The 23183-nt window shown below is 33.9% G+C and overlaps 1 protein-coding gene across 5 annotated transcripts in view; it reads right to left on the bottom strand.

Moving 5' to 3' along the window:
- The window catches only part of Spock3 (SPARC (osteonectin), cwcv and kazal like domains proteoglycan 3), a 367429-nt gene that overhangs the window by 226525 nt on the left and 117721 nt on the right, over window positions 1-23183 (bottom strand). For 3 of the 5 annotated variants that reach the window (XM_041674836.1, XM_041674834.1, XM_041674835.1), the window contains exons 3-4: window positions 4688-4696; window positions 4537-4582 (exon numbers count right to left, since the gene is read on the bottom strand). In XM_041674836.1, coding sequence (XP_041530770.1) covers window positions 4537-4582; window positions 4688-4696 — 55 coding nt within the window. The remainder of the gene's footprint in view (window positions 1-4536; window positions 4583-4687; window positions 4697-23183) is intronic. The other 2 variants (XM_041674838.1, XM_041674837.1) reach the window with 1 other exon arrangement.

Consider the following 23183-nt stretch of genomic DNA (forward strand, 5'->3'; position numbering starts at 1 on the left):
TTAGGAGACAAACTTAAGAGACAAGCCTATGGGAAATTTAAACCCGTGTTTAGATTGGCTTAGCTGAGGCAAGAGAAACCTATTCTGATGTTAGGCACTTATCCATGGTCTGGGAACCACAAAAGAAATGAAAAAAGTCCCCCTCCCTCATCAGCTCGAAGAGCAATCAGGGTTCCCTGACCTGTGGGAAGTCACCCACCATGAAGCTACCAGGTCAGACAGGCTGAATCTCTCCCGGTAAGCCATGGCTTTATGGTGACATACAGATTATTAGAAATTGGTGGAATCAAAATGTGAGAGTTAGCCAATAAGAAGCTAGAGCTAATGGGCCAGGCAGCAATTTAATTAAAAAAATGATAAAAAGGAATTAGAACTGAACAATAGCATTAATAGTTCTTTTCCCTAAGCGTTGATGCTACCGTGCTATTTCTGCCAGGATGGACTACACTTTCAGTTAGCCAAAATAAACTCTTCCTTAATTAGATTCCTAAGGTATTTCATAATAGAAAAAGAAAAGTACAGAATGCATGTTTTCTTCCTATTTCTTTCACACACAAGTGTGTTTGTGTGTGCATGTGTGTGTGTGTGTGTGTGTGTGTGTGTGTGTGTTTGTGTGTATGTGTCTATTATGTATCTGGGTCTATGTCTATGTCTCTGTGTGTGTCTCTGTGTGTTTCAGGTTCTCTCTGTGTATGTGTGTCTGTCTGTGTCTGTGTTTTATGTTTGTCCATGTGTCTGTTTTTGTAAGTTTGTGTCCATGTGTCTGTGACTATTTGTCTGAGTCTGTCTCTCTGTTTGTATGTGTGTGTATATCTGTGCATCTGTGGGTCTGTGTGTATCTGTGCCTCTGTGGGTCTGCATTTGCAACTGTGTGTGTGCTCCTGTGTCTTTTTATGGGTGTATGTGCATGTATGTGCACTTGTGTGTCTCTGTGAGTCTATCTGTGTGTTTCTGTGTCTCTGTGCATCTATGTCTGTGTATGTCTATGTGTGTGTGTGTATGTATCTGTATTTATGTACGTGTCTGTGTCTTTGTGGGTCTCTCTGTGTATGTGTCTGTGTGTTACTTTGTGTGTATTACATACTTTTGAGTAAAGATGACAGGTACAAATGCAGTTCATTAATTCAATCAGATTCTATAAACAACTTGAAGTACTGCTGAAAATTCTACTTATTTCTCTTTTACGCTACTCAATCATTTTCATAGACAAAACAGGGTTAAAAGAAATAAGTGCATATTTGCCCTTAAAACCTGCTGTTAATTTATTCAAAGCATTACTAAATTATTTTAAATCAGGTTTCTTCTACTACTCTATGTTCACTCATGAATTTCTCCTTAATTTTTCACAGTAAACACGGAATAAAAAGTCTAGGTCTTATTCGAGAAGATGTATGTCCTCATTAAAGCTATTTTTCAGTTGATTTCAGTTGTGTCAACTTATGATTAACCACACTAATGAAGAGAAGCAGTATCACAGAGAACTCGGCATGGAGAAATGCAGAGCTATTTATTTTTGCATCCACGTACTTTATTTCATTTTTAAAGCAGAGTCACAATCTTCAAAATGGTTTACTTAAGCACACAAAACCATTATAGGTTCCCAAACTTCTAATTATTTATTTTAGTAGATTAAAAAAAAGCAAACTGGAAATGTTGTGATAAATGAAAAGAATCTTAAATGAGATTTTTTAAATTGTTACAGTGAAAACTATGAAACCTGAGATATTATGAACAAGAAACTACTTGGTGAGAATGTATTTATGCATGATTACATATAAACCAACATAGATTTTCTCTGCATATTTGTCTATATTTCATGCATGCACAAGGGAATGTTGTTGAAGCATTATTAAAAATGGAGGTAATATCTTATACTAAAAGTACTTAGTCTGGAAGACATAAATGACAGCATATAAAAGTGCAATAATATAATAACTTTCTCTTCACTATTTTAACAAAATATATAACTTAATTCACACTTAAAACATAAATAAAATAAACTCATATTTACAATACATATATACTCATAAATAAAATATGCTAATATTTAAGCATGCATTAAATGCCTTATAATTTATCTTGTGTTCAACAGATCAATTAGCTTTGAACTAAAATACCCCGAAGGAAAAAAAGGCTATCTAAAAAAAAAAAAGGAAATATATTAAAAATTAGTAGAACTTAATTCTGTATTTTTCAGATCTCATGGGGTTTGAAATATTCTCTTACTCCTAGGGTGGTTCACAAATGGGATGATATATGCATATCAATGTAATATGCTTCTCTATTGCATATCATTTTTATGTGTGCTTATGGACCAATAGTATATATCCTGTCTATCAAAATTTAAGGTTTGATAGTATAAAAATACTGTAGGCCTATAACATAGCAAATGGTAACATGCTTATATCTAGTACAATAACAATAAGCATACACAGATTTTGCAATGGTGAGAAAAGGAATGTTGCTCAGCTTATACTACATACACACACAGAACCAAAACTTACAATGCATACCACTGAACTACATAATCTGAAATGTATATGCAAATGAAATTATATGTGCAAGAATTGAGTTCTCATATCTTCCTGAAACTATATGATTATCAATAGCACAGAGTACTTAGGGCCCTGTACCAGAAGTTAGACCTCCCGAGCTGAAATCCTTGCTTGTCTTCTTTGAAGTACTACCACACAGGCAAGAATTTGACTTCCTCAATTCATCAATAACGTTGTCTAAGTCTGAAAAGCTATTGTTGGGTTAAGTAAACTAATACATATTAAATATAACAACAATATTAAACAGTTTTCAAAATTTTTAGTCATAAACTTAGCTCTATTCAATAAATATGACATTTATGATATATACTTAACAAGCTAAGATTAAATCATTCTTGTATTATATTTACTTTTCCTATGATAACCAGTTTTATGCAAGCAAAGAGAAGTCACAATTCAATACACTCTCCACTCATAAATGTCATCAAAGCAACTTTATTATAACAACATTTACCAAGATTGACAAGACTGAATGTTACAGATAATTTCCAATTGTCAAGGATTATGATTCCATTATAAAAATTTGTTTTCCAAGAAAAAAACATGAATGCATTTCATTCTGTTTGACATAATACTTTCATTACATTTTTTTCTGAGCACAATGGCATGACTTATTGGTTAACCAAGAGAAAAATAAATTATTTAAATCCTAGTATGAGATTCAATAAATAAAACAGGGCTAAATTTGGTAATATAATGTGAATGCAAATAGTATATAATATATTGTGTATAATATGGAATGTAATGGAAGCAGATAAAGAAGTACGAATTCTGAAGCATTACTTGGGTGCAAATTCTTGCTTCATATGCCAGAATAAAATTTCCATTGGTTATGCACAGCCAGATCTTGAGAATATTTAACATAACATACAAATGTTTCTAGATTTAATTGTGACTTTGATTATGAAATAGTTCCTTAAAGATCCAATCACTAAAGTGTTGTCTTGTAAGGTGGAAGAGTTTTGAGGCAGCAGACCCTTAACAAGTAGAGTCGTGCAGGTTTGCAGCTCCTTGAGGGGCATGCCCTGGGAGAGGCCAGAGAACTCTGAGCTCCTTACTTCTCTCTTAGCTTCTTTGCTTGCAATCTAAATCGTTTCCTCCGCAATGTTCATCCTCTCCAGGTACACACAGCAAAGTGGAAGAGCTCTCTTGGACTAGAACCTCCAGAAACATGTCTCAAACCAGCTTTTGTTTTCTCTATAACTGATGTCTTTCATTATGCCCAGAGAACACTGACTGAGTCCCAAACACTACTGCTTCACCAAGTATACTTTGTGTTAAGAACATCCTCTGAAGCTGAAGACGCTTGTTTTGAACCTGTAAAAAGCAGTCTGTACTATGTCACGGAATCTGGTTAATAAGGCTCGCAGGATGTAGAATTATTATGATTATGGTGACAGAAATGTTCTCATTTACATGAATAAGCTTGCTGGTCAGTGTGGCTTTCCTTCGTTAGGTGAGCTAGCCAGGGCACAAGCTCTATCTAGCTACTGAGTTGGAGAGTAGTATTTAGTGCCTAGCATTTTCTTCAAGGTCTTGCTAAGGCCTCTGTTGAATGTGATCATCAAGAGTTTTCCATTTAAATGAAAGATTTAAATCAGTTAAAGTAGAGATGGTAATGATGTTTCTTTGGAAAATTTTCACAAATAAATCTACTTGCCAGATGGATACCCCTAGAAACTAGATGAAGTGACTTGTAACAACCAATAAAAATAGACATGGTAAATAAAGTTAAAAATCTCAAATCAGCAATCTAAGCCATGTTTCTAAAAATAAATGGAATTCTGACATAATCATGTACCTAATTATCTCCTTCCTAACTTTATTATACTGAAATAAACATAGTTACTGCATAGATTTTCCTCTCGTGTGTGTTTATGTGTTCAGAATTTTAAAGTCTAACCAGGCAATGAATACTATTTCTAGAATATAGCAGGTATGAGAATTTATATATTTTTATTTAAAAATAATGGACTCTTACCTTGATCAAATGGTTTTCCTGGGCTCCAAGTGCGAAAATAATCATCCTAAGAGAGGGAAATAGCACGATTTAAGTGTATATGATAAATTAAAATAGATGGATTCATATAAAATCTAAAATAATATATGAAACAGAGATACAGCATACAAACCTCTACTTCCTGCAATGGCAAGCAGCAAATTTAAAAAAGAAAAAAGAAAGGGAACAGAGAAAAAGAATAGTTACCAAAAAGGAATACAACTGCATACAAGTTAAAGAAATGAATTTCAATACATGTGCTCAGTTTCACTAGAAGCCAAGGGTTACTGTAACAATTTAATTATTTTTGTTGGCACTTCTCTTGAATATTATAATGAGCTGCTTTCAATTGCAATTCAATGTGCAATATAACATGCAGATAATTACCCCTAAGCTAATAAGCTGTAAAGTATCTTACTAGATTCCAATTATAGGAGTTCATTTCCCACTAGTACAATAGTAAATGGATCCATTAATATAACAGGGAAAATATCAAGTGATTCTACAATAGCCCATAGAGTATAAATAGACTTTATGCAAATCATTCACACATTAATTGAATAACCAAGGAGTTCATCAAAATGCAATTGGGAGATTGAGAAAAGCACACCTAATTAAACCCCGGTTAATGTTTAAATACTTAATATGAAAACGAATATATATATATATATATATATATATATATATATATATATATATATTTACTTTGTAAATAGTAAAGTTAACTGAATGACATAAAACTGGAGCAATGTACACCAAAATCATTAAAAAGCACATACAATTGGACCTCATATTATGTTTTTCTTTAAAGCCTTGTAAAGTATTTCATCTGTAGTGTCTTCAATCATGAAGAAAAATGATTTTGCATCTCAAATTACTGCACTTTTGTTATAAAGATAATATAAGAAACAAAACACAGCATTAAGAGTTGCAATACTTCTGAATGGTGCACCCACACCATCTACTTAAGTGAAAAGTCACAAATCTCAAAGAGTACTAAAAAGTCAAGCAGAAATTCTTGTTATTATGTTGTACCCCCTGTCCCAGGTACTCCTCCCGTGTTCATAAGCTCATGACATTTTTTTTTTCAATTTTGTGACCCATGTTTTAAACAAGTGGGACTTTGGGTTTGGTACTGTTTTTGAAGTATGGCAGTTTCAGCAGTGTTTGCATTCAACAAGTCGAGACAGTGTCAACCTCTTTTACAGGATGTATGATTAGTTCATATTTCATTGTTGGAAAGCTGGATCTTGCTGACCCACTTTACTGTTAATAGCAATCATTTGCAGACCCACTGGACGTCTGTGTTGTGATTCATGATTGCATTGACTGTATCATGGCCACATGATAGTTCAGCTTTCCCCTTTCTTCTATCTCTTATCTCCTATTCTCCTCCTTTGCTGTTTTTGATCTTAGAGCAGGTGATACTAATCCACTGTTGCTGATGAGCGCTACTCAGCAGTTACTTATTCTCAGTATTTTTACAGTTCTGTGTCTCTGGGTTCCCTTCATGGTTAAGAGAAGTCTCTTTATTAAGAGAGGATCATTTGTTTATGGGTATAAAGAAGGATTTAGACATTTTACTTTTAATTATAAACACAAGTATAAAAAATAAGTATAATTACCTACTCATTATAAAAATTAATTTTCATTTCCAAAGTTTTATTTTCTTATTATAACTCCTAACCACCATCCTTTGTGTTCCTAACCACCCACTTCAAATGAACGGATAGAAAATCTCTAGAAGTCCTATCAGTCAGTCCTGTTTTGGGTGGGCCCAAATGAAGGTTACATTAAAAGGAACAAATGACAGCAGTCTGTACTAATAGGTTGTGTTCTAAATTATGTAGGATTAGATTAAGGGAGAATAATACCGTGCCCTAGAATAATTAAATCAACATTGATCGTTTAAACTCTTTTTTAAAAAAATCTCTTTTTAAAAGCAATTACTCCAAGATGGAATTCTTGGAAAGCTAATCTTTCAAATTAAATTACTTCACTAAGTTTCTAAAAGACTGGGGAGAATGCATATGGCTCAATGGTTAAGAAACATGTGTTGACCACAGAGTGGACAAGAGTTTGGTTCAAATATCCACGGAGGTACCTTTCAACCACTGTCAATCAAGTTCCATAACAACTGATACCCTCATCTGGATTCCTATGGCAACTATTCTCTTGTGTGCATAACACCACAACATGCACACACACACACACACACACACACACACACACACACACAGAGAGAGAGAGAGAGAGAGAGAGAGAATTTAAAATAAAACAGTCTTTTTTAAGCTTCCAAATTCAAGATGAAGATCATAACATGCTTATTTTAATATCTCATATCTTTAAAATGGTGTGTTCCTGCTTGAAGATATTGTAATATTTTATCCAAATAATGAAGAGGAGTGAGACAACTGTGCATTTACATATCTCCTAAGCATACCAGACATTAAATCTGAGGACACCTGCAACAGTCTGAGTAAATATGAATTACAGGTCTGGCTTTAACTCTTGGGAGCAGAATCTACTTAGAAGAGTGATAATCTAGAACTCAAAACCCCAGGAGCCGAATTGGAAAAATAATACACAGCAATTTGAGAAGGACGTTTTGTGTGTATATATGGATATATAAACATATCATTAACAACAACAGCAAAACCACCATCAGCAGAACTTCAGGTGTGGAGACGTTAGAACACTGACACTTCTTGGAAAAGCCTGCCTCCCTCTGTTATTCCCTTAGACATCTCATGACAGCTAACAAAACCATTCAGTTTACTCCAGTTCTAAGAAGTAATGATGGAACCCTTCAATGTTAAAAGTCTGTTTTCAAATAGATGTAATGGTAAGATTTAACCTCAGTCAAATGTAATTAACCACTCTTCAGACTACAATGACCAGGATTAATCAGTTTGGACCAATAATTATATAAAACCTGTCATTAGAACTCTTTGGGAAACCAAGTGCAACATGCATGCATGACTTCTGCATGTGAGAAATAAGAAGTGCACTTTATGGGTTACTTTTACTGATCAGCTCCATCTCCTCATGCCACTGGATGTTTACTTTCTTCATATTTACTTGTTTGTTTATTTTTGACAGTGGTTTTGTTAGGTTAAGCCATGGGAGTTTTGCCAAGATGAACATTAAAAGTATTTTTTTTTCAACACAAGTGTTCACTCAACCACAATTTCTTTTCCTTCCATGGACTTTATATCGATATTAGTTTTTCCACATCTTCTATTTAGAATCAAAATAAGCTCATCGGGGATTTAGTAAAGACCTAGAAGAAATGTTCCCAATTGGATAAACTTGGGTCTAGGAAAACACAGTCAAACCTGAATTAAAGAAAAACAAGATGATTCTTGAATCATCAGCAAAATCTCACATTAATGAATTATACACACTACCAGCATTTAATATAGTTAATCTGAGACCTTTGTCAATTTCTTGTGCTAAGGAAATCATTGCTGGTTTTACATGAAGGAGTGTACATATGAAAATGTGCTATGTACAACATTATTTAAAATGTATTTTTCCTTGTGTTATAGTGCCTGGGTCCCTCTCTATTTTGTGAATTGTGTGTGTTTTCAACAAAAACATTGACACTCATGCTATTTCAGTCCAGATAATTCTTTCTTGTGTAGAGAACAATGGGCTGGTCTGTGCTTTGTAGGCTATTTGCAGGTCCCTAGGCCTCTATAAAAAAATCAGAAGGCATTCTCCCTCAAGGTTTGACAAACAAAAATACCACCAGATGTTGGCAAGCATCTTCTGGGAGAAATATCATTCATTTCAAGAACATTTATGGAGAATTACTGGGATACAGGAAAAAGATATTGAAGCAAAATATATAATAGAAAAGTGCTAATAGTAAAGGTATTTTTAATAAATATTTCATATTATTAAGATATTTTGCACAGTTATGATTTTGAAAGCATATTGTGGTAGACATACAATTTTGTATGAATTTCTCATCATTTAGGTTTGCCTGTATCTAAGCTGTGCTTTTACACTGTTTATAACTTCTTGATATAACAAATATGCTAGTTAATGTCTGAAAATTTTTCTGTTTTCTTATAAATACATTAGTAAGTTTTGAAAGAGAGGCAACAACACCAGTCATAATAATAAAAAGATTTTGCCTTTATAACTGATTATAACATGACATTATGCAAATTAAGTATGTCACAAGGAGAAGTTTGTGTATGAACATCAGCTGTTTTATTTGTGCCCACACTGCTTCATTTATATTAAAAATGCAAACCCACTCAAAACTCAATATAATTTGTAACAGACCAAAAAACCATAGAAATATGCACAGAAACACAAAATACCTAGATTATCCAACACAACCCCCCCCCCCCTCTTCAATCTAGCACATCATTTGATGTAGCTTTCCACCTTAGAATAATTGTGGCACATTCACCACTTATGATAGCCAAAAATGTAAAAGTGGAAATGTATTGTTTTAAAATGTATTGTATGTTGTCACATTGCTCTCCTCATCTCAGGTTTTATTATGCGAAGTATGACTATCTTAATAACTCAGTTCATAAATTTCACTAAACAGCAAATGTCTGTCTGTAGAAATCTTAACAAATTTGGCCACAGGAATGTTGTAAGTATAAGAAAAGGTTTGTTTGAAGGCAAAAGAATTATTCGTGTGAAGCAAATTATCTGTTTAAGGGCCCCAGGTGTCACATTTATTAAATAAGTAGCAACCATTTTTCCCGGTGGAATCCTAGAATTCTGAAAGAACTCATTTATAACTATTCCGCAAGCATTTTATTTTTAAGAATATTTTATACTCACTGGCTCACCAGGAATTAAATACATAAATAAAATAAATTGTAAGAAAAATGCTATGTTGGTAGGACAACTCTTCAACTGTGTCTGGAAATCTTTGCAAATCAAGGTAAGAATTCCTCTGATTATATAAGGAATATATCTAGGTTTATTTTATCTTAGCATATAAAATTCATGATTCAATTGCATCAAAGATAGGTGCCAAATGATCATCAGTCTCTATTCTTGCTTTATTTATTTTGTGATCCCACATCCTAAAATTCCTCCATGAATGGATTTTAGTTTCTGTTTTTCCACATGTAGTTCAGGTCAGCATTAAAACTATATCCAGTTAAACAGGCCTGTTATTGCTTACAAAGTTGATTGGAAAAGTGTCCTGTCCACTCTTTTAAAGTCTGGTACATCTGCTTAGGAACTTAAAGGTTGTAAAAACTTGCAGTTTCTATGGTTTATTTATTTGCTTTATGCTTTGCTTTAGTAAAAGGAACCTATACTCCATGATTATAATTTGTAATTTTATTACAGAAGAGGTTAATAAGTATCAGTAAATATGTTTTAACAGAAAATATTTCTAAATATCATCCATTAAGATCAAGTTGGGTACTTAAGCCAAAGAAGCAGAGAGACTAACTGCTTCTTCCTCTCCTTCCACTGTGCCAAATACAATCCCCCAGTCTCATCCCCGGGTCTGCATTAGACTGCCTGCTGCAGCTGACTGCCCTCCTCGCTCACTGCCTCTCTACTCTGTGAGTCACACAAATCTTCCTCATCAAACTCCCCTTTTCCAACTCATTGCTCTATTCCAGCTTCCAAACCCAGGAAATATTTCCTGGTAGACCATTGAACGCTTCATCCTTGGAAGTGGATAGGCTAACTGTAGATCTCTCTTTACAGCCCTCCAATTCCAATCCCCAACTCACATCCCCAGATCCATTGTTGACATGCTATTGCCTCTGTTTACTCTGTCCACATTTCTAGGGGACTATGCAGAAACTGGTGGAGTACTATGCTTTCCTCCCTCCTGTGTACTTCCCCAGCACCAGCCTCCTAGCCCACCCTCACTCCTTAGTATCAGCTCTCAATACATAGAAATACATTTTATATGAAACCATCAATGGCCTTATCTACCAAGATCCCAGAAGACTTTCCTACTTGGCAACACATAGCAACCATAGGTGAGTATTACTGTGCAATTTTCTTCAATATTTCATATGTCTCATATAGGTAGAACAGGTTACTGCTTTTTAAAAAGTCTATTCTCCTTTTCCTTCTCTACTGGATAGTTATATGTCAACTTTACACATGCTAAAGCCATCTGAAAGGAGAGGGATCCTCAATAAAAAAAAAACTGCCTTGATAATAGCAAGTTGTAGGAAAGTCTGTAAAACATTTTCTAAATTAGTGGCTGATGGAAAAGGGACCAGATCATTGTAGGAATGCCATCTTTGGGCTGATGGTTCCGGTATTTATAAGAAAGTAGACATGAGGAATAAACCAATAAGCAGCATACTCCATGGCCTCTGCATCAGCCCCTGCCTTAAGGATCTTGCCTGTCTTCCTTTGATGATGAGCAGTGATAAGGAAGCATCAATCCATGCACCCTTCCCTCCCCAACTTGCTTTATGGTCATGGTGTTTATCACAGCAATAGACATGCTAACTAAGACATCCTGACCCAATCTTCCCCTTTTCCTACTTCCCTTTCTCTTTTGTCATTTTCTCTGCTTGTCATAATTTACTTTATATGATGATTTCCAGTTGCACCCATTGTTTCAGCAAACAGCATAAATTCATTCTTCTTATATCTGAGTAAAACAATTGATTCTAGATACCACATTTTAGTTACCCATGAGTTTGTTGATATGAACTCAAATCTCATGAATAGTGCTAGAATAAGAATGCATGTGCAGTCCTTTTATGGAACATTGTCTTGGACTCTTTCAGGTATGTCTTCAGATGCACAGCTGGTTGATAAGACAGTGCAGGGTCACAAAGAAATTGACTGTATTACATTCCCACCAGCAGTGTATATGGGTTCCGTGCTCCCTACATCATTAATAACATTTGTTATTATTCCCAAACTTAGGTTAAAGTAAAATTAGACTAAAAAGAAATGAGCTAACAAATTAATAAAGATGTAGAAAATTTAAGTGAAGTTTTTACACATTTTTATTGATTTTTATTGAGGTATACATTTTTCTCTGTTCTTCTCCCTTCTCCTCCCCTCCCCGTCAACCCACTCCCATGATCCTCATGCTCCCAATTAACTTAGGAGATCTTGTCATTTTTCTACTTCCCACGTAGTTTAGATCCTTTTATGTCTCTCTTGGGGTCCTTATTGTTCTCTAGGTTTTCTGGAATTATGATTTATAGGTTGGTTTCTTTGCTTTACGTCTAAAAACTACTTATGAGTGAGTAGAACTGATATTTATCTTTCTGGGTCTGATTTACCTCACTCAATGTGGTGTTTTTTAGATTCATCCATTTGCCTTCAAATTTCAAGATGTCATTTTTTTCTGTTGTGTACTACTCCACTGTGTAAATGTACCACACTTTCCTAATCATTTTTTACTCGAGGGGCAATTAGGTTGTATCCGTGTTCTGGCTATGACAAACTACACTGCTATGAACTTAGTAGAGCACATGTCCTTGTGGTTCGATCGGGCATTCTTTGTGTATATATTCAAAAATGGTATTGCTAGGTCTTGAGGGTTTTCTGAGAAATCATTATTGAGGATTTTCTGAGAAATCATCACACTGACATCCAAAGAGGCTGTGCCAGTTTTCACTCTCAACAGCAATGGGGGAGTGTTCCCTTTACCCCATAACCTCTCCAGCAGAAGTTGTTATCAGTGTTTTTGATCTTGGCCATTCTTAGAGGTATAAGGTGGAATTTCAGAATTGTTTTGATTTACATTTTTTCTGATGGCTAATGATGTTGAGCATTACCTTTAGTGTGTTTTAGCCATTTTAGTTTCTTCTGTTGAGAGTTCTCCGTTTAGGTCTATACCCTAGTAGCACAGACACTGTGTGAAACAATTAATAAATGGGATCTCCTGAAACTGAGAAGCTTCTGTAAAGCAAAAGACATGGTCAACAATAAAAAACGGCATCCTACAGAATGGAAAAAGATCTTCACTAACCCCACACCAGTCAGAGGGTTGATCTCCAAAACATACAAAGAACTCAAGAAACTGGTCATCAATAGAACAAATAATCCAATAAATAAATTTTATTAAGTAAAAGTCACATATTGTATGACTCCAAGTATTTGATATTTGAAAAAGTAGTAAAACTTTAAGGAAATAAAACAGCAGTGATTCCTGGAGGTTTAGAAGATAGAAAGGAATGAACAGTACCTGAAGACCAGAAGATATAAGGGCTAGAAAGCCATTGTGAGACACAATGTAATCATAAATCCAGTCAGCGTATATCTTCATGCCCCGAAAATATATAGTATATAAAGTGATCTTGATGAAAATTATAAATTTTAGACCATAAATCTGCATAATTATAGCTTCATCAGTTGAAGCAAATATGTATAGAGATGTTAGAGGAGATTGTGTACAGGAGTACAGGGAATGTTCAGAAAATCTGTACCTGGTCCTGGGTTACTGTGGATCTTAAACTACTCTAAAAATAAAAATATGCCACTGTAAATTTTATAACATAGGTAGTATATGATATAGTTCATTTTTTATAGCTCTAAATATAATAAACTACACACAATAGAATACTTTAAATGATTTGTAAATTACACACAATATAAATGAATATAAAATGGTAGCCTGTGAGTCTATAAATAGCCTCTATTGGCATTAAATCTGTAGAATAAATAAAACTTTAACACAGCAATAGACATCTATTTATAGAGGTGTTCACTAGTTAATTAAACTTACATATTCATGCAAGACTCTTCTGAATTCATCAGTATAAAACAGTATACAAATTATAAAACAAAGAAGTTAACTACTGTAGATGCCAGCATCTTCAAATTCAAAATATTTAACTCTAACATTACATTTTAATAGTTGAATTTTGTGTCTTATATTATTGTAGAAACAAGCCAGTAAAGATAAGTATACCATATTTATAATAAGTCCAAACATAAATAATATAAAAGAAAACCTAAAACCAAAAAAGAAATCATAAAATATTTTGAATGGAAATTTGGACTAAAATATGTGAATTATGATAAAAATATTCAACAAAAAGCAATATGGATAAAACTCTGAGGTTTTATTTTCATAGTAAATAAAATTAGTGCTTCAAACAGTGTTACCTGTTTAACTTTGAGTTTATTTCATTATTCGAAACAGTATTCTTACTTTAACTCAGAAGGTTCAGTTTTGAAAATCAAAATATTATCTATGCAAATGCCAGCATATTTTTTTAAATGTAAATCATCACAATTTTTTCTTGTTCTCTCCAAGGAATAGGTCTACATAAGCGCAAGCACGCACCTGCACTATCACACACACACACACACACACACACACACACACACACACACACAAAAACACACACTCACCCCCCACATACACATAAGCTATATCCTAAGTGAAAACAGCAGAAATGAGCCTCCTATGGATATGCAAAAGAAATTCTTATCTAATTGAATCTGGCAGCTCATATGAACAGAACTTTTAAATATTATTATTATTTTTTTTTTTACTTTTTGACTGATAATGATTTCCCACACAGCACTGAACTTTCTTCAGTCCAATATGAAAACGTTCACATTAGATCTCATAGGAACCATGAAGTGAAAAATGGCAAACATTCATATGTTGTGGAAAAACACTTGCAAAGAAAAGAATTGAATTAAAACAAAGAGAAGTCTGGCAACTGCAGATAGTTCAGAGTCGAGTTGTTTCGTGTGTTACTATGCATGTGAGAGCCACTACCACAAATAGGAGTGATGGGCAGCATTGGGTCTGAATAAGCATGGGCAGGATGGGTGGCAATAACAAGATAAGGTAGTTAGGCAGAGATGCATAATAAAGCATTACAACTGGACTCCTGTCTTGTAAGACAGGTAACTCCTTTTTTTTTTCAAGAATCAACAGAAGTGTGAGTTACAAGGTATCTAGAAATATAACCCATCAGTGTAGAGATGTAATCCCAAAGTTATAATATATAACTCTAGAGCATTACTCTAGCACAGGATATTATTAACATCCACAGTTCTGATATTCTGCTTTCTACATTTGAAGCACTATAAATATTGCATTTATCTTGTAACTGCAGTGTCTCCCTTTACCTCACCTTATAGATGATGTGACATAATTTCATTTTACATGCTTGGAATATCAGAGTCTAGACTTCCACACAAAAAATCTATCCTGTTTTTGTAATATATACTGGCAATCATTTTAATATCTTTCAACATTCTATTTTAATTTTGTTAGGTAATTATCAAGTATAGGTAGCATATTGTTATGCAAGCCAGATGGAGAGTTCTACCTAAACTACTATTGCTCATTTACTTAATTAACAAGTACTGATTATCTACAATACTCCAAATCTAGGTAAAACGTAAAGCAACCAAGTAAGATGGAAAAGGTCTTCATCTTTCCAGAGTAATCTATCCATACTTTTGTGGGTGCCGAACAGTTCTGTATAATGGTCTTGTATAATGGGGAGTTCCTCCAAAATTTCAGATCTCTTGGTCTTGTAAATTTATTCTATTTTTATATTTACATTTCATTCTTTGCTTCTTGAGTTGATATCTCTGTGAATGTGATTAAAAGAAAAAGCATCCCTTTGCATTCATAAAAGTTTCTGCACAGAAATCTTACATATGTTTTAAAAATGCTGTCAAAGAAATATCTGCGAATATTTGAAGTACATCTTTAGAATGTGAAACTAAAACTTGCTGTCTTCCTCTGCAAAATGTGCTAGCTTTCAAAACTTTCAAAACTATTAATGACTTTTCAAAGCTCTCCACAAAATTGTTTTGTCAGTATCCATTCATGAGGAACGACCTATATCCCTTGATAGAACCTAATTTATGTTCCTCGCTGTGTTTTCTCGGAACATTCCTGGATTTAATTATCTGGAAAAACTGTTCCTCTTGATAAAAAAATATTGTTTCTTGGTTTTCTTCCATGTCTATAGACATTTAGAATAAAGATCTGATGCAATGAGGGGAAAATCTTTAAAGATTAAATATACCAAGGAAATAAGTGGGCATGGGGCATGGTGAAAAGGGCCATTTCCTGAGTTTTAATCAGTGATTAGCTGCTGAGAACACATAAGAAAAAATCAAATGTAATGGATGATTTCTTTCTGAACGTGTGATTAATATTGTCAGTCAATTGAATATTGTAAGCAGTTCAAAATGTTGTTAATTACAGTCCAGGGGAAAGCAAATTCAATACCTAACACTTCTAAGCAAAAGCCAATGGAATTTTATGATGCTGGCAACCGTAATGCATTTTCAGCATTGCCAAGCTACTCCACATACTATCCTAGTTGTTTATAGACCTCCTGATATGATATTTAAAATGTAACTGTAATGTGAGTATTAAATTAGATCAGAACTCTGTTTACTAGTTTCAAGTTGTGAAGCCATATGTGCTATAAAGATAAAAAGCTTTAGAGAGATGACAAAGCAGCAGACAGAGTTTAAAACTCTGATGATGATGGGTGCAATCACATCTTCTATCTGGGTGAAACAGTCAACCTGACAACAGAGGTTTTGCTCATTGCAAGCACTTATGACAGATATTTTCAGACATACCCTATTTCTAATATGTTTCCAAACCTGACTGTTTCTACTTTTCTTTCACATGTTCCCTGAGCCTGAGGTGCGGGAGTTGTTTTGCAGATGTATCCTTTGGGTCTGGCCTCTCCAACTCTGCATCTTGATGGACTATGTTTTTCTGTAATGATTTCTGTCCACACCCAAAGCACTGAAGTTCTGTACGTCTTGACTTTGTCTAAAGTTACCCAACTAAACTCTGAATACTAAGTTTGGAACTTTGTTACTCCATCTCCCTGGGATGCTTCTTCATGCTGTGTGTTCTCCTTTGCTAAAATAGGAAATGAACCTAAGTTGTTTGATCACAAGTAGACTAGTAGCTGTTGGACAAGGCACGGTGGTGCTTCATTTCCCAGAAACCTCAATGTACAAGATGGCCCATATATAGGTATGCCTTTGTGTACTGACTGTTAGGTCTAGGAAGTACCATTTACCATTCATTTAGACAACCAAACATAGCCTTTTATTTCAGTTTCATTCCATTCTTATGTTAGAGCAGGATTAGCTTTGGAGTTTTGCTTACAAAATGTCCATTTGAAATGCTGTATTCAACCTGGCTTTTGTATTTCAGGAGAATGTTGAAGGTGTGTGAATTATGAAAAAGCTATTAATAACATGTATAAATATTAATTTCATGTAGATGCCAATAACAAAGGGCATTATAGACATTTACACAACTTCTTTCTTTTCTTTGCTCATATTTCTTGACTAGAAATTATAACACCGAGTTCTTAGAACTTAGTTTTTTTAGCTGCAGGGCATTTAAACCTAAATTTCTACACTATACTTTCAGTTTAGAAATCCCATTATTTTGTGAGGTTACCTGGCAATTTTCAGCTCGTACGAAATGCTTGTCCCCATGGGTGACCATTTAATAGAAGGTGTGGGTGTTAATCAAGGTCACTTCAAGTAAGGAAAAGAAAGCATTAGTTTGTGTGTGTGAAACCTGGAAAGATTATTAAGTTTCAGAATCTAGGAACTTTGTATTTCTCGTACACTTAGATATTTTTGGTTGATGTTAAAAGGTTTGAAGAAAAATAGGTTATACTTATCTGAATATGCAGGAACCAAATTGTTAGTATATTTCTTGATCTGGCAATGTCATGCACTTTACTTTTTTATTTATGTTGCTTGCAAAGGTTCATTTTTAAAATGACAATATTATTTATTTCAGAATATTTAAAAATAAATCATCTTTCCAGCACTAGATAAGCATTTATTTAGTTTATATTTGTTCCTTGCCCTCAGTTATCCACCATATCATTCAACTATCAATGGTCAGTTTACTATATTTGTTTTAAGCTCCTTAAGATCTGTAACTTGTTTTTTGTTTTTTTTTAATTTGTTCTTCCCAATAAAATGTTACATAAAAAACAATTTACTAATAAACATTTGATCCTTGAATTGGCAATGATTTATCAATCACATACTTTTCAAGTATACACTTGTAATGAGACTACCGATATTTTGTAGCAAGTTACCATTTAGATTTCTATACACGATGCTGCAGCATTCATCTTGCATTTGTATGATGTTTACTGAGGTATTCAACAATCCACACAAGGGAAAGCAAAGAGAGAACACAAATATTTAACTTGTGTGGAAGTGATAGTAATGGTTGTCAACTTTACAAGATCTTTAAAGATCAACTTTACAAGAGGACACTGGTGCAGGAGAATTGTCTGTATTCTGTCAATCATGTTATAAATAAACGCTGATTGGCCAGGCAGGAAATATAGGCGGGAAAACCAGACAGGAAGTAGAAAACATGTAATGAGAACAGAAGAATTCTGGGAAGGAGAAAGTTGATTCTTCCCACTCCTGCCCAAACCAGGGAAGCAGCAGGATGTGATCTGCCTCACTGAAAAAGGTACTGAGCCACATGGCTAACATAGATCAGAAAAATGGGTTAATCAAGATGTGAGAGTTAGCTAGCAAGAGGCTAGAGCTATTGTATAATTTATGGAGACCTATGTGTAATTTTCTTTGGGGCTAAACAGTGTGGGGTACCGGGTGGGACAAAAACCACAACAAGCAGGCCTGGCCCCTCCATGTTACAGGCTTGTCTGTGGAGGAGTGTCTAGACTTGGGTGAACTAGATAAGAAGAGCCATCTCCACTTTGAGCAGCACCATCCATGGACTGGAGTCCCAGCCTCAATCAAAGGTAGAAAGTGAATTTATAACTGTAATTCTTGCTTGATACCTATTTTGTTATATGTAATTTTACTATGTTAAAGTTAAACCTTTATTTAGATAGAAAAGGAGAGATGATGTAGGATTCCACTCTGTATACTGTAAATGTTGTCTTATCATTGGTTAATAAAGAAGCTGCTTTGGCCTATGGCAGGGCAGAACAGAGCTAGATAGGAAAACAAAACTGAATGCAGGGAGAAAGAAGTACCAGGCAGACTCCATGAAACTGTGGAAGGAGAAAGACACCAGAACCTTATCAGTAAGCCACAGACTCATGGTAATACACAGATTAAAAGTAATATGTTAATTTAAGATTAAGACTAGCTAGAAATATGCCTAAGCTATTGGCTAAACAGTGCTTTAATTAAAAAAGTTTCATGTGATTATTTGTTTCTGAGCATCTTGGAAATGAACAAGCAGTCTCCGTTTAAATAAACTGAGGTCTAATGTATAGGCCTTGGAGGCTTCATTCAATGTTACACATCCAGCCAATATATATGAGTCTATTCAAGCCCAGAAATTATATTTAAAAGCAGTCATGTGAACCAATTAAAATCAGTTTTGTTGATTGCTATCTTATACAAATCACACTCTTCTGCTAGGTATGCACAGAATTAATTTTTCAATTATTCATATAAATATCACCTCAACCAAGATAAATAACAAAAGCTCATGTGTTCTGTAGTTACTCCTTCTAGGACTTGGTAACAACTGGGTTATTTCTATGCCTTCCATATAAATGGCATATTAGAGATCATAGTCTTCCAGCTCCTGCTTTCTTCTATTTTAACAATTCATTGAAGGCATTTCTAAATTTCAAGTGATGACTTTTCTCCTTGCTGACTACTATTCTATTGCATAGATGTATGACAACTGTTTTTTATCATTTCATTAATTTGATGGTATGTGATAGTTTTAATACATGGGAGAATTCCAAACAAAAGTATTCATCTATTTGTAGCAGGTTAATATATAATTATATCTATTTTTTAATGAATACTTTTGATTAAATTTGGAGTTTCTTTGACTCTTCATTGATACATTATTACTAGTAATAATAGTATTTATTGATATTATTATTATATCAATATTTTATTTACCATTTAAATAATATGTTGATGTATTTAACTTGGGGGTTGAGTTTTATTTTCATGATAAACGATGTTAATTAACTTTTCATGTGATTTATTTTGTTAGTCAAATTTCTGCTTGGCTAATGTTTTAATCATTTTAACAGTGTTACATATCTGAAGCAATATCAATAGATACAGTTTAACTTGAGAACATTACCTTGTGCTCCAGGTAGAGTTGACTGTTTTGAGTTCAATATTAACCATTGCTAATTGCCATTGTTTCAGACATAAATGTTTAAAGATTGAAGGGTTAAAGTAGAAATCTGGTTACACTATAGAAACCAAGAATCAATGGCTTTAAAATTTAACTAATCAAATTCAGGCAGCCATTGTCACATAAAATCTATGTATTTAAATGTATGCATTGGTAAAATTTATTACATACTTTTCCATAAGCAAATTGAGTCTGACAAGTTTCAGGCTTCTCGGAAGTCACAGTACATTGACATAAACTGTCCATTCAGAGCTGGTGCTACCAGAGCCTGATCCACTTTGGGTTTGAATAATAAATGAAATTACTCTACTTTCATCAAAGATTTTGAAATGTTTAAACACATAAAAATTATCATAAAATATTGTCTTATACATTATGAAGCTATTGGAAGTGCTATCAAATGCAAAATTACTAAATCGTGGCCAAATATTCAGTAGGATCAGATATTGGCCTATACCTTGGGCTTTTCTCAACTAACTCTTATAACTTAAATTATCCCGTATATATTAATCTATGTTCTGCTACATGGCTTTTTGCCATTGTTCAGTACCAGGGATTGCACTTACTCTGTATCTCTCTGTTGAATCCCACCTCTTTTCTTCCCAGTTTTCCTATCTCTGCTCAGAAGTCCTGCCAATATCAGCTCTTTCTGTCTTTCTCTCTCTCTCCCCCCCGCCTCTCTCTCTCTGCCTTTCTTTATTGTTTTTATTAAGCTGCATATTTTTCTCTGCTCCCCTCCCTTCCTCTCCCCTTCCTTTCTACCTATCCAGCGGTCCCCATGCTTTCAAATTACAAGGATACCTTGTCTTTTTCTACTTCCCATGTAGATTAGATCTACGTATGTCCCTCTTAGTGTTCTTTCTGTTATTTAGATTCTCTGGGATTTTAAACTGCAGGCTGATTTTTCTTTGCTTTATGTCTAAAAACCACTTATGAGTGAGTACATGTGATAATTATATTTCTGGATCTGGGTTGCCTAATTCAATATGGTCTTTTCTAGATCTATCCATTTTCCCACAAATCTCAAAATGTCATTATTTTTTCCTCTGTATAGTACTCTATTGTATAAATGTACCACATTTTCCTTATCCATTTTTTGGTTAAGGGGTATTAAGTTCTCTATTAAACCAATCAGAAGTTTACTTAGTAGAGACACACCTCTACAGTGTCCAAAAAATTAACCCACAACAAATCTACTTACAAAAAAAAAGGAAAAAAATGTTAAAAAAAATAAGAATGCAAGCCAGGCAAACTATGAAGAAACAGCCAGTAAGCAGTATTTTCCAGTTCCTGCCTCCAGGTTCCTGCTTTGACTTCCTGACCCGAGTTCCTCTTATGATGGACTGTGATATCGCACTGTAAGTGGAAATAAACCTTTGTTCCACAAAAATTTTTCATAAGAAAAGCAGATTTAGTCATCTGAAATTCCTAAGGAGACTTTCTTTCACTAAAATCTACTACTTGCTTTCAGGCATCGCCAAACTAGGAGAATCAATTCAAGTGCTCTGCAGTCCATGGTGAACCTATGATGCAATCTAACAAATCTGAAGTTACAGACATTCTCAACCTGAAACCTGAGGGTTCTCAGGACTTCACTAAGCAATTTCACACTATGATGACTAAACTCATAGATCCAAGACAGCATCAAAAATGATGTATATAAAAACAGTATTGGTGAATGATGGAGTTTCAGCCTTCAAAACCATGCCATGCATTAGTCTATGAGACTACTAAAAATGTTTATATAGTCATGATTTAAAGAGATATTGGTTATGTATAAAAAACTATATAAACCTATCTGTGATATGAATAAAGGAGGATTTGAAAAAGGATCAATGGCATTAAGATAGGTTGAATTATTGTGAATATATAGGAACCTAATAGAGAGTTACAGATAAAGAAACATGTAATCAGAAAGGCATTAAGCACTCTTGTTATATATCACAGTCATACTTAAGAAAACACAATTACTTTAGGAAATGGGCTGTATCTTTTCAAATTGATAATTTTAGATGATTGTAATAAAAGTAGTAACATATTTATCTTTGAAAAATTATATCCTTATACCAAAATTATTATGGTAACATACAAACCAAGAAGATTCACAAATAAAATTGGAAATATCAGTAGCATGACAGTAACTTTACTTAAAGTCTTAAATATATAGTAGTTAAGTAATTTTTAACAGTGAAAATAAACCATTGAACTAGATTAAATAGTCTGGAAAGAACATTTGGATATAAGGATTCATGGAAATTTTCATTTCTAGGTAATCCTCACATAAATGAATAGATAAAATATTTGTAGTTGGACTAGTAGCCTAACTTTAAAATCCTCAAATTGTAAGTTAAAAATAAAAATCTTGCAAATCTTAATGCCATTAGTAGAATATAGTCATATCTTGATTATAGGCTGGAATTTTTTAGTCAGGAAAAAAATACTATCTATTAGTTTAAATTTATGAATCTTTGTAGATAGATCAAAACCATGACACCAAGCATTATCCTTAGTAGTGCTCATGAGCTCATAACCCTAGGTGAGAAGCCATTGATAAATGGAGTCAATCCTTTTAATATATGCTTTTTGTTTTGTTTTGTTTTGTTTTGAGACGTGGTTTCCCTGTATATTTCTAAGTATCCTGGAACACATTCTGTACACCAGACTGGCCTCAGAATCAGAGATCTTCCTGCCTCTACCTACAGAGTTCTGGGAATATAGGCATGTGCCACCACCACATGGCTAAAATATGCTCTAATTTAAATAGAATTACATCATTTTCATCTTCCTTTCTTATTTTCCATTCCTTCCAACTATTCTTCAATGAACCCCTCCTATTCCCTCCCACTCTTAAGTAGATAGCTTCTTTTATTTCGATTATGTGTGTGAATGTATGCATACACACACACACACACACACACACACACACATATCCTGCTGAATCTGTTTTTGTTTTTTAAATGAATATGATTTCCTAGCTGACCTTTCTTAGTTATAGAATCAATAATAATATTTATTCCTGAGAAAAGTTAATTTCCTTTCTTCCGTTAGTCATTAGTTGCCTATGGTTCTTTTTTTTTTTTGAGATGCAACCTCATAAAAATTTCCCCGTTTGACTAAACATAAACCTGCATATGATTCAGGTATACCATTTCTTGACATAAGCCAAAATGAGTCAAGTTTATGTTCCACATATACTTGTTCACATACAATGTTCGTTGCCACCTTATATACAAAAGGCATAAAATAGAAATAATCTAAATGTCCTTATATTGGCAAATGGCCAATGAACTGTGGAAAAATACACAATGGGATAATATTCATCTACACAAAACTGAAAAAAAAATTAAATTTTCAGGTAAATAAATGGAGCTAGAAAAGATTATATTGATGGAGGTAATCCAGGCAAAGAAAAACAAATGGTGCATGCTTTCTCTCATCTATGACTCCTAGCTCTAAATTCTCACGTGTGAATGCACAACATGGAGAAACCACATAAAGGGCTACAGGTGGGAGG

The sequence above is a fragment of the Microtus oregoni genome, unplaced genomic scaffold (assembly GCF_018167655.1).
Source record: "Microtus oregoni isolate MIOR12 unplaced genomic scaffold, Mior012 000025F_ref0000491, whole genome shotgun sequence".
Taxonomy (NCBI): Eukaryota; Metazoa; Chordata; class Mammalia; order Rodentia; family Cricetidae; genus Microtus; species Microtus oregoni.